The sequence below is a fragment of the Thamnophis sirtalis genome, unplaced genomic scaffold (assembly GCF_051295495.1).
Source record: "Thamnophis sirtalis isolate CommonGarterSnake01/CBP01778 unplaced genomic scaffold, rThaSir2_p1.2 scaffold_10, whole genome shotgun sequence".
Lineage (NCBI taxonomy): Eukaryota > Metazoa > Chordata > Lepidosauria > Squamata > Natricidae > Thamnophis > Thamnophis sirtalis.
The window spans coordinates 57,597-69,304 of NW_028261390.1; the positions used below are offsets into that span (position 1 = coordinate 57,597).

General features: G+C 54.2%; 1 protein-coding gene and 1 long non-coding RNA gene across 2 annotated transcripts; one reads left to right on the forward strand and one right to left on the reverse strand.

Annotated features, from left to right (window-relative positions):
* The first annotated feature begins 1,559 nt into the window (after nt 1-1,559).
* Nucleotides 1,560-4,177, forward strand: LOC148043694 (uncharacterized). Its single transcript, XR_015697799.1, has 3 exons — nt 1,560-1,683; nt 1,972-2,024; nt 4,043-4,177. It is a non-coding gene; the product is annotated as an uncharacterized LOC148043694 (long non-coding RNA).
* Nucleotides 4,178-6,603: 2,426 nt separating this feature from the next.
* On the reverse strand, nt 6,604-9,248 carry LOC148043695 (GATOR2 complex protein WDR24-like). The gene is made up of 7 exons (XM_087723834.1): nt 9,118-9,248; nt 8,865-9,045; nt 8,659-8,765; nt 8,438-8,584; nt 8,248-8,328; nt 7,135-7,347; nt 6,604-7,016 (listed from the first exon to the last, which is right to left on the reverse strand). Exons 1-7 carry the CDS (start codon nt 9,235-9,237, stop codon nt 6,897-6,899), a joined length of 969 nt encoding a protein of 322 aa, XP_087579960.1. The 5' UTR covers nt 9,238-9,248; the 3' UTR covers nt 6,604-6,896.
* Nucleotides 9,249-11,708: the final 2,460 nt, after the last annotated feature.

Sequence of the window (11,708 nt, forward strand, 5' to 3'; positions counted from 1 at the left end):
CCAATGTGCTGAAGACACACCATTGTACCCTAAACCTGACATCTTTGCAGATTTGAGTTATTTGCTGGTATTTTGCTTTACTTATCTGTCCCTTCTTTTGACTCTGTTTATCAATTCTTATGCAACCATTCTGGTTTCATCCGGCATCTCTTCTTTTTCTTTCTCAATAGTATTATGCTAGACATGGCTTTTATAATCTCATTATTCAGTTTCGCAAGCTTCTTGAGCTGGTTTTCCCTTTAAGATTTTCATTCATGGAAGTGTTTGTTGAAATCAGCTCTCTTAGTCCAAGATGCTCATTTGATTTTGTAGAATTACTTTGTGGCAAGATGGGTAGCCAATAAATTTGATAAATAATGAACAAAGAGTTTAATTCCAACAGAACTTGGTCAGTCTTCCCACAAAGTTCCCACAATTTCCAACCCTCTGGAACGAACTCCCCGTGGAGATTCGGACCCTCACCACCCTCCAATCCTTCCACGCTGCTTTGAAGATCTGGCTGTCCCGGCTGGCCTGGGGTTAAGAGTCCAACCTCACCCGAATTGTGTGACTGTTGTGTTTTCTTTTTAATATGTTGTATTGTCTTCATGTTGGAATACTGTTTGTCTTTCCCCCCCCCTCCCTTTTTGAATTGTGAGCCGCCCTGAGCCCCCCCAGGGAAAAGGGCGGCATACAAATAAAGGAAATGAAAAATGGAAATGAAATGAAAATTTCAACTCCTCAACCATTTCATCCAAATTAGTCCATGACAGCTGACTTTCTGGTTCCCTCCTCTGCCTTTGGAGGGACCGAGGTTCCCTGCTAGGTTTCTCAGGAACCTGCTTGGCCTCCCACTTGAGGCAGCGTTTGTCTCCAAAGTCCCCCATTCCTATTGCAGTGTGTTTCCTGCACACACCAGCAAAGGCTTCGTCCGTTTCCTCTGCTTGGTTGGGTGGTCTGCAGGGTAAACCTATGGCAATCTTGTTCCTTTTTCCATTAACCCCAAATGCACTCAGGACTTGGGCTGCTTCTTCTTCGTTTTTTGCCTTTCTGTACAGGTGCGGTTGCTTTTTTATATACAATACCTCCTTTTATTAGGTCTCTTTTGAACAACATAAATCCTTCTGGCAGAACGTCCCAGTCATGGGTTTCATCCCACCAAGTTCTGGTAATGGCAATAATCTCGTATCTGCCCTCCTGCACTTGGATTTCTAGCTTGTTTGTTCCTCATACTTCAAGTGTTAGTTGTGTAGGCGCCTGAGTCCTTTTCGACTGGCCCTGCGTTTGCTTCCTGCGGCTCTCCTGTTTTGTATCCGAGTTTCCCTGCCTTCTTACCACGTGGCCGATTGCCTTCGGGTTCATATTTGGGGAGAGGTCCCAAAATTTGGTTTTCTTCCCCTCCAGTTTTAGTTTAAAGCCCTTCCGATAAGCTGCCCTGTTGTTCTCCAAAAACATTCTTCCCGGTTCTTGTGAGGTTAGGCAAACGCCAGAAAATACTTGGTGCTGGGATTTTGAAAATGCCCGGCAACCTCAGCAGAACTGAGGTTCACTGCAACCTTCTGGGTTTACTGAAATCCCTCTTTGTAACCTCTGCGCTCCCTTTGTTCTAGTTTTTCAGAAGATGGAATCAGGTTCGGATACCAGCATGGTCCATTTTGCAAAAAACTACCGGGTAGTTTTACAGAAATTGTCTGTGAAAAGGAGGTGAGGAACGAGAAGGCATCAACTTCAAATCTTAGTCAAAGCAAGGAAACGCAAGCCACGTTCTCCTGGCATACCTGGTCTCGACACTAGGATGGGGGATACGTCTCTGCACAGAGGACCAAAGCCAGGGGAGGTGGATGTGGGGCCTGCAGGTCCCTGGAGGCCCCTAACAAATGTCAGCTCCAATGGAGCAGTAAGAGTAGGAGACGGCTATGGGGAAGGGATGGTAGCCCTGAGCAGAAGCCAGAGGGAACAGCAAAGACTTAAGAACCTTCTGCCCCCCGACAGGCTGGCCGGAGCTGGAGAGAAGGACCCCCACACAAGTGACAGCAACCCTCCAGGTGAGTCAGGGTCCAGGTTCCTTCCTTGGATGATCACTGGTATGTTCACACAACACACACACACACACACACACACACACACACAGACAGACTACTTTTCCAGAAAATGGCACTCTGGTTACTCCTTGAAAGAAAGTTTGTTTAACTAGTCCCCATTAAAAACAGACTGACTGATGAAATGGTATTTGGGGCAGGTGATATTTTGCATACAGTAAAATCCACTGAAGTACATAAGACCACAGTCTATTATGGGCTGCCAGTGGACCCTTTATGGTCCTTACTTACTCTTTATTTAGTGACTGCTAGAAGTTATGATAGCGCTCAAAAGGAGACTTGTATCAAAGATGCAGCTGCTGCGGGCCCCCCTGAAGCCAGGTGATTGCAATTCCAGCACTTGGCCACTGGCGAGCATTGACAATGGCTGCAGCATCTCACAATCTCACGATCACCATTTGTGACCTTCACGGGTAGCTTCCAACAAGCACAGTCAATGGGGAAGCCAGCAGGAAGTCAACAATCACAGTTGAGTGACCTGCTCAATGACTGTCGATATTCGCTCAACAAGTTGGATGAAATTGGGCAGCTATAGAAATTGAATAAATATTTTAAAGAACTGCAACCAGAACTGACAAACTGACATAAGTTGGGCACAGTAACAACATGTCACTTTACCTTCCTGACCCTGATTGATGGGAGTTGTCACTCCCAACGGCGGTTGACAAGTGGGCTACCTGGGCACCCAGACTGCGCTCTGACCCACCTGACCGACTGCTTTTTCATCTATTTATTCCTCCAAGCCTCCCTTCCCAGTTTCATTCTGACTTTCCCCACGACGGAGGATCCCTTTGCCAGGACCACGGAAATGCCAACTCCAAGACAGAAACTTTTCTACATTGGCAATTCCTGGGCACCCAAGTAGAACCCCACTTGGAAAAAGCATAGCAGGCCAGACACAGGGGCAACAGCTCCTCTCCGGCTCTTGGATCCGCCTGGGGATTCTCACTTGAAAGCTTAAACTTATTTTGTAATTTTAAAGCTTTATCGAAAGAGGGTAAAGGAGGGGGGAGCTCACCTGCTGGGTTACAACCGGATGGCCAGAAGCTTCCCTCCTTATGACCAGTTGCAGCATCTCACGGTCACACACACACACACACACACACACACACACACACACACACACACACAGAGGCAGAGCCACTAGGTCTACTGGGGGGGGGTCCCTCTCGTGGGTGCACAATGTCCACCCTCCGAGGAGCAGGAGAGGCCCCAGCTTGCCTCTGCCCCACCTCTGCCCTTGACTTGAGCAGCCTGCTGGACGGGGGGAAGCACTGGAGCTGCCCACTACGCCCCCCCCACAGGCCGGTAGAAGGAATGGCTGGGTAGAAGATGTGAATAATCTCTCTGCAGATGCACACATCCTCACAAAGGGTAAACACTGCTGAAAAAGAAAAGAAAAACGACATCACAGAAATGAGAGGGAAACATCCAAATAATTCATCAAAGGTGGCGCAGTGGTTAAATGCAGCACTGCAGGCTACTGCTAGATCAGCAGTTCAGCGGTTCAAATCTCACCGGCTCAGGGTTGACTCAGCCTTCCATCCTTCCGAGGTGGGTAAAATGAGGACCCAGATTGTTGGGGGCAATATGCTGACTCTCTGTAAACCGCTTAGAGAGGCCTGAAAGGCCTATGAAGCGGTATATAAGTCTACTGCTATTGCTAAAAAAAAATATTGCAAAACACATGGATGGCCGTGCCAAGCAAAGATCACTTGTTCCCCAAATTACCATCATAGGAGGGGCACAAAGGGCAGAGCGCCACCCTGGCTGGACCCCACATTATTCCCAGTCTGCACCAGAACAGCCTCGGGGCTGGCTTCATTCTCTCCAGCAGCTTCCCAAAGACCGGTGCATCGCAAGGTTTGGCTGAAGGGCGGCGTGTGATTCGTGCATCAAAGCAGCAAATGTACTGGGAGGGGGGCCACAAAGCTAACCCTGCCTGTCTTCCCCTCCCATCACAGAGAAATCACTCCTGGAGTGTGACACCAGAGCTCCCAGCCCACTGCTGCTGCCCCCCGACTCCCCACACCCAGACCTGTCCACGCTGGAGAGAGGCATTCTGAGCCTGTCCACCCCCAGGCAAACCAGACGGACGCTTGCCCAGCGAGGTCAGTCTGCAAATCCCCAGCCCAACTCACCCGGGCACTAAGTGCTGACGGTCATCCCGTTCTGCTCTCATGCAATACCTGGGCAGGAGTTCAAAAGACCCCTCATCGCTAAGGCAAACGTCTCCACACCCTTTGACCCACCGCAGGCAAGCAGCACAGCGAAGCCAGCGAGAGAGAGAGGGCGCGCGCCATTGAAGCCCCCCCGAGGGTCTTCCCTTCCACGTCTGCCGGTACTGGTGGGAAGCGGAGCCCGCGGCATTGAGGCATCTTCCTCTGAGCCAGCTGGACGAGCATCCATGAAGGTAGTCGCCAGGAGAGCCCTGCAGGCCTTCCCACCAGGGGACAGGGCTTACAGGCAGAGTCTCCCGGGGAAGCCACAACTCTTTCCCCCCCACCTCCCCTTCCGGGCCGAACCCATTTTTCTAAGCTTCTGAGGCAAGCCTGGAAACGAAGGCCTAAAACGGGACCGCTCATCAGAAGCGTTACTGTCATCCATGTGACGTCTGAACATGCTAGACCTGACTGAGGGAGTGCAGGGGGAGGGGGAGGAGGAGGAGGGGGAGGGGGAGGAGGAGGAGGAGGAAGGGGGCTGGACTCAGGATTGCAGTAGTAATAATCTTCTGAAATCCCCTCCCTTGTGCTCAGCTGATAGGTGAGGCCATAGGATCCCCAGCTCCAAGTGAGTGGGGCGACCGGCCAGATAGCACCGCCTCGAGAAGCCATCGGTGGCTGATCTCAAGCAAACGGTTGCAGAGCCGGCCCTGCGGGTGGCCGAGAAGACCGAGGCTGCCTTCCAAGGACGTTGCTGGCCTGGTGCTTGAAGGGGTCTGTTGCGGGCCCTCCTCCCCTCCGCCAAGTGAACCCTCCAACGCATTGCGGCCCCAGGGGGCGGGAAGCCTCTCTTTTCTTTTTCCCCTCAAGAGAAGAGCCTGCCAGGAACACCAGGGCTGCTCAGGCCGCCTCTAGGACGGTTCCCCAGCCGGTGAGGCTGCCGAAGACAATCCAGGCGTTCCTGGTCTAAAATAAATCTCTCTCCAGTCTCCCTGCAGGGGGTCCTTATTAAAGAGTCCTTTAGAGAGGGAGGCCTGTACTTGGGCAGCCGCCACAGAGGGGCAATGGGCTCACTTCAACCCGGCCAGGAAGCGACAGAGTTGGGGACTGCAGGGGAGGGGGGAGTGCTTCGTCCGTAAACTGAGGTAGAAGCAAATGCTCGAAAACCTCTTTCCCAAGTTTCCTCCAGAATTAGGTCGTTGCCACTAAGGGGCTGAGCTTTTCAAGTGCATTTGGGAATCTGAGGCTAGATGGCTCCAGATCCTCCCTGTGGACTCAAGGGGAACCCCAGTGGATGGTTTCCCACCAGAGCCACCAGGCACCAGCCAGCTCGCTCCTGGGTTGACACAAGTGTCCTCATTTGCTCCATGAAAGGGAGGCCCCACGGGCATCTCCCGGGCAGCACTGATGCCATAGGCTACTCCCTTCAAACCAGGAGCACCTTCAGTGGTGCCTCCAGCATGAACGGGTGGGGGCTGGTATTCTCAGGGGCTAATTGTCCCCCATGTCGAAACGGAATGGGACAACTTACCACGGCCAACTCACCATAGGGCAACACACTGCGGGACAATTTAACAATTCTATTTCATCATTTAAAATAAGTTAAACATTTTAATTTTCGCCATTCATATTTCATTCTGTCCCTCCTTTTGCAACTTTTCTTCTAGGATTCTATTCCACTGGCTCTCTGATATTAGTGTAACTCTTGTCCTGCGGTGAGCTGGCCATGGTGATTTGGCCAGAGCAAGGTGGGTTAGCCCCATGCCAGGATGCACCCACCTGGATTTCCACCCTGGGCAGGGGGGCCCTTGAGGGAGCCTTTCTCCTTTTTGCCCCACCCCGAACAGACCGAAAAGGCGGGGAAAACCCAGGTGCCAGGTAGGCCAGCAGTCGGCTCTAGAGAACCCCTGATGCCTGGTAGGAAAGAGAGAGCAGCATCTGCACTCAGAACACGAAGACAGCCAGGCCCTCTTAGTCACCATCATCTTCTTTTGAAAACAGAGAGACCCCCTCAAGCCCCCACTGAGAGTTCAGTTACAGATCAGGAAAGCAGGGAAACGGCCATGAAAGACTATGTTGAGCCCCAGCCGGTTTGGGATCAGCTCAGACAATGCCGCTCCTGCTGTGGAGCCATTTCTCCACTTGATCTTCCAGGCTGCACCGATACTTGTTCCTCTCCCTCGTCCAGATCCCGACGAGGCTCTCTGGCTCTGCACGGCTGGATGGGACCTTCACACAACAGCAAAGCTGAAGCGCCCAGCCCACCACCTCCACCTCCTCCTCCTCCTCCTCCTCCTCCTCAGCCTTTCCTACAGGCATCCCGGTCGTGGGCAACACAGCACCTGTTTCTCAGACACAGGTCCTGCCGGCCATTAGGAAGCTTTATTGCACACACCCTTGGCAGGTGGCATCTCCCATGCGCCACACATCTCAGGCCCAAGTGGAGTCCCATCCCCGGGGAAGATACAGGAGCACCTCTGACACCGCAAAGGGCAGGTCAGAACAATATGCAGGGGGGGGGGGAAGGGGTTGCCAAGTGGGCATAAGGTGGGGGCAGGGTGAGAGGCCGGAACAGCCGCGAAGCTGCCAGTTGCGCAACTGATGCCCCCGCTATAAAGGACGGTCTCCTGCCGGCCTGGCTCCCGGCCAGAGTGAATCAGTGCAGCTCTGCAAGGTAGAGGTTTCCCCCTGCGCCAGCGACGGCCACGGGCTGCCCTTCGGAAGCTGAAGCCACGGCATGCACTGGCTTGTTGGACAGCAGGACCTCCCCGATCACCTGTGAGCAGCAAGGAAAAACCAAGAAGGGCTGCAGTGGGGGGGATCCTGGCCGTGATCGGCAGCCGCCCCTGTGCCAGCTGCTCCCGAGACTCTACGCCCCCCCCCCCAACCCTTACCTGGCCTGTTCCAGTGTGGATAATCCCAGCCCCGCTGGTACCGCTGCCCCCAGCCACCACCACGTCCTCGGTGCAGAACTGGGCTGAGTAGAGGAATTCTCCCTGGGTGGGGTTGCCAGGAAAGGGCACGTTTTGCCACAGCCGGGACATCCGTAGGTCCCAAAGCTGCAGAGCATTGTGAGGCACCCAGGAGGCAGTCAGGATATGTTCTCCCTAGTTGGGGGGGGGAGGGGGAGGCAGATTGGTGACTTCTCTCTCTTAGGCACAAGAGTTTCTTCCCTCTGGAGTATCCAAGAAATTGCTGGAGTGTTAAACCCAAAGACATGGAGGCTGGGGGGGGGGACGGGGGGGGGGCTCCCATTTGCTACCCTGTTGGGCCTCTCCATCAGCTGCAGAGATCAGTTGGCGCTTGGTGGCAGAGGCCCCCTCTCTGCCCGGCCCAAGGCGCCACTCCCCTTGCCATCTGCTCAGCCCAGGGGATCTGGCTTCGAGGCTCCAGCTCAGCAGCCAGGCCAGGCCTTGGGGAATTTTTTTTTGATTTTTTTTTTTTTTTATTTTTATTGACATTTGTAGGCCGCCCTTTTCCCTGAGGGGACTCAGGGCGGCTCACATAAAATCAGGGAAGGGGAAATGCAAACAATAACAAAGACACATATAATAAAAACAGTAACCAACATGCATTCATCATTCAGGAGGGGCAACTATCTTCATCCCCAGGCCTGACGGGCTAGCCAGTTCTTCAAGGCTGTGCGGAAGGCCTGGACGGTGGTGAGGGTACGAATCTCCACGGGGAGCTCGTTCCAAAGGGTCGGGGCGACTACTGAGAAGGCTCTCCTCCTTGTAGTTGCCAGCCGACACTGGCTGGCCGATGGAATACGGAGGAGGCCCAATCTGTGTGATCTTATTGGTCGCAGGGAGGTGATTGGCAGAAGGCGGTCTCTCAAGTATCCAGATCCACTACCATGTAGGGCTTTATGGGTGATTAACAGCACCTTAACAGGTAGGGAAGCCTACCCCAGAGGGCTCCCACCCGCTCCGTTGGGCCTGTAGCAAGCGCAGCCTTTTCTGTTGGGAAGGTGGAAATCCGCCCCATTCCCTACGGGACTCACTCACCTTGATATCGATGCCAGGACCGCAGATGTGGGGCCCGTTGATCACGCTCTGCGCCCCTTTGGGCACGCGCTTGTCCCAAACCTAGCAGAGGGGACAGAGAGCCCATCGCTGACCCAGGCACCGGTGGGAGTGGGGGGGAAGGGGCAGCGCGGGGTGGGGGAGCAGCCGCCCTTGCGGGGGCAGCACTTGCCTTGACGGAGTTGTCCCAGCCGCCGGTCAGGAAGAGGTGCAACTCGCTGGGGTGGAAGCGCAGCGCGAAGATCCGCCGGGAGTGGCCGCTGAAGGGCGTGAACTCATCCCCGGCCATGAAGTCGGGCGCGCGCACCACGTGGACGAGCTGCAAAGGAGGAGAGGAGGAAGAGCGCGGGAGGCGGGGGGGGGGCGTGGGGGCGGGGGGCGGGGGAGCCTCACCTGGTGAGTGTGGCTGTCGTAGAGGCGGATGTGCCGGTCTTTGCCGGCCGTGGCGAAGGCGCTGCCGTCGCGGCAGAAGTCCAGCGCGTGGATTTCATTCTCCTCCTCTGCGGGGCCGGGAGGGAGGGAGGGAGGGGCGCGTGGTCAGCAGCCCTGCCGGGGGGGCCCACGAGGCCATCCAGCCCGCCCGCCAGTCGCGGACCTACCTGTCAGAGAGGCCGCCGCGCTCCCCGCGCGCAGGTCGTAGAGGACGACGACCCCGTCGGCGCCGGCGGCCAGCAGCAGCCCGGGCTTGGCGCGGTGGAACCCGAGCGCGGTGACGGCCTGCCGCGGACGGCGTCCCGGTCGCAGGCAGGGTCCCGGCTCGCCCGTCCCGGCGTCCACCAGCTGCGGGGAGAGCGGCGTCAGCTCGGGCGGCGGCGGCCCTCACTCTGGGCGCCCGCCGCCCAGCCCCGATACCTGCACGGCGCCGTCGCCGAAGCCGGCGGCCAGCTGCGCGCTGCTGGCTCCGAAGCACAGGCTGTAGACGCCGTGCGCCTCCCTGCCCAGCGGCACCCTGCGAGCCACCGCCGCCGCCATGCTCCCGGCCGGGCGTCCAGCGGTCGCCCCGGCAACGGCCGCTCCTTTGGCCCCGCGGGACCAGCCGCACGCGGAGCGCTGCCTGCCGGGATGCTCCTCCTGCGGCCTGCAGAAGGTTGTGAGGCTGGTCCCCCACGCTCCCTTTCCTCCTCAGCCTTGCAAAGAGCCACCAACTTTCTCGCCTCTCTCCGTCTCCACCCTCCCCAGATCCACCCCTATTTTACAGTGTTGCAGGCCTGCATTAATTGGGGGGGGGGAGATGCTGTTAAGCCTTTAATGCATTCCTTCTTGAAGGGGAGGGGAAGGCTGTGAGTTCTGCAGAATGAGGAGCTGAAATCTGGGGAGGCACTTGTGGGGAATTCGGGGGTGGGGGTAGGAAGCTGGTTTGACCGAGAGCTCTTCCTTACCCACCCACCCAAAATTACTTCCGAGAAATCTACGCAGTCCACAAAGGCGCTGCATGGCTTCATCAAATCCATAATAGAGAGGGGGAGATTAATATATGTTTTTTTAAAGGGGGGGGTGGGTTCCCAGGGAAAATTCAGCACGGAGTCTTGTCACTCGCCCCGATCCTATATAAACCCCCCCTCTCTATATTCCATCGCAGGCTGGTAAACGACTCCTCCGGGGTTGTGTGGGTTGCGTGTGTCCCTTTCCAACAACTCATAGCCTCCCCCCCCCCACATTTCCCAAAGCGGCAACTGCCGCCACCACATTGGGGTCCCTTGGGTGACATCAGTATCTGTGGGATGGATGGTGAACTGCTCAAAAGTCTTAAGAAAATATTCACAGCAAGCTGAAGTCATCCTGGGTGGCATCAGGGAGAAAATTCAATCGGGGATTTCTGGCCCAGTAAACCAACTAGTTTTTATTCACTGACCGTATCTCAGAAAGAGTCTGAGGGCTGACATGCTGACCTAGTTAGAAGAGATAAACAACGTCCCACAGGTGGCTTCATCCAAAAGATTCTGGTGTCCAGCTGAGTGGTCTACTTGAGTGGAAAGTGTCTACTTTTTCCTTGCCTTGAGGTAGGGGGAGCTGAAAGCTCACAAACTCTGTTCTGTTGTTGCTCGTAGCCATGAAAGCTTTGCTGTGGCCGTGGATAATTGATGGCTTGCAAATAAAATCACGTATCTTCAATGTGCTCGGATTGCTTTAGGTGAGAAAGGTTTTGGAAATAACAAGCAAGCGTTCCTGCGAGGCTCTGCGAAGCACTGGCTGCCTGGACCGCTACAGAGGGAGTTACGATGGAGAGCAAGGGAGCAGAGACGAGAGGCAATAATAGCAAGGAGAAAACAAAGAGGAAGAAATGATTGTGGTTGTAAACTCGGTGCAGATGTGATGGGAGGAATGTGCCAGAAGCAGCACTCTGCCAGCTAGCATTTTGCAAAATGCAGCAATTTCAGGGGAAGCCGATTTAAGGCAACAAAATCCTCTTCTACTTGCTTTGATTAACAACAGTGGCTTCAAACCACGAGGAAAAAAATAGATCAATACGTAGAGCAGAGGGAACAAACAAGGCGATTTAAAGTCTTCATGATCCAGAAGGATAGACAGTGGAGATCAAACATGATCCACCAGAAAAGGACATGGATTCAGTTTTCAGCCAAGAAAATCAGGTTGAAACTATCAATACGATCCCTCCCAAGTCAGAAGGCCTCCAAGGGGCTTCCGATGTGGCTGGGTTGAGGTGGGAACAATGCCCAGAGCAAAAGGACAAAAACAACATGGCAACACCACCTTATCAGTTCAATACGCATTTTGAAAAATGAGATCTAATTGTAGGTTAAAATGCTAAAGTTGAACACAAAAAAGCTTCCGGCATAATAAGAAAATTTGGTCTTACACAAAACAAAGCACAAAGCATACAGGTAGTCCTCAACTTATGACCACAATTGAACTCAAACTTTCCATTGCTAAGCAAGGCAATGAGTGAGTTTTACTGCATTGTATGACCTTTTTGCCACAGTTAAGTGAATCACGTGGCCGTTAATCATCTGGCTTAAAGTGAATTGTGGTTAAGCAAATGTAGCAAATTCCCCCATTGACTTCGCTTGTTGGAAACCGGCCGGCTCTCAGGGCTCCACGTGGTTACGAATGGTGGTGGTCGCATGACCTCAGGACAGCGCAAGTGTCACAAGTACGTGCCGGTTGCTAAGCGCCCAAATTTTGATCATATATCCATGGGGATGCTTTTAATGGTGGCACATGTGAAAATTGGCCATAAATCAATTTTTTCAGTGCCACTGTAACTTCACTCAATGCAGAGTTTTAAGTCAAGTCCTGTCACGGATATTCAAGTTGTAAGGCAAACACATTCTTCCAGGGCCTTCTGGCTCCGGAGTCACCTGCATGTGGGGAGAGCCCCTCTCCAGAGCCGCCCCACAGCCTGCCCCCCCCCCCGTCCCCCATCTCTGAGCACCAACAGGGCAGCCCTGCAACTCCCCTCCTCTCCCCCAGGCCTTCCTAGG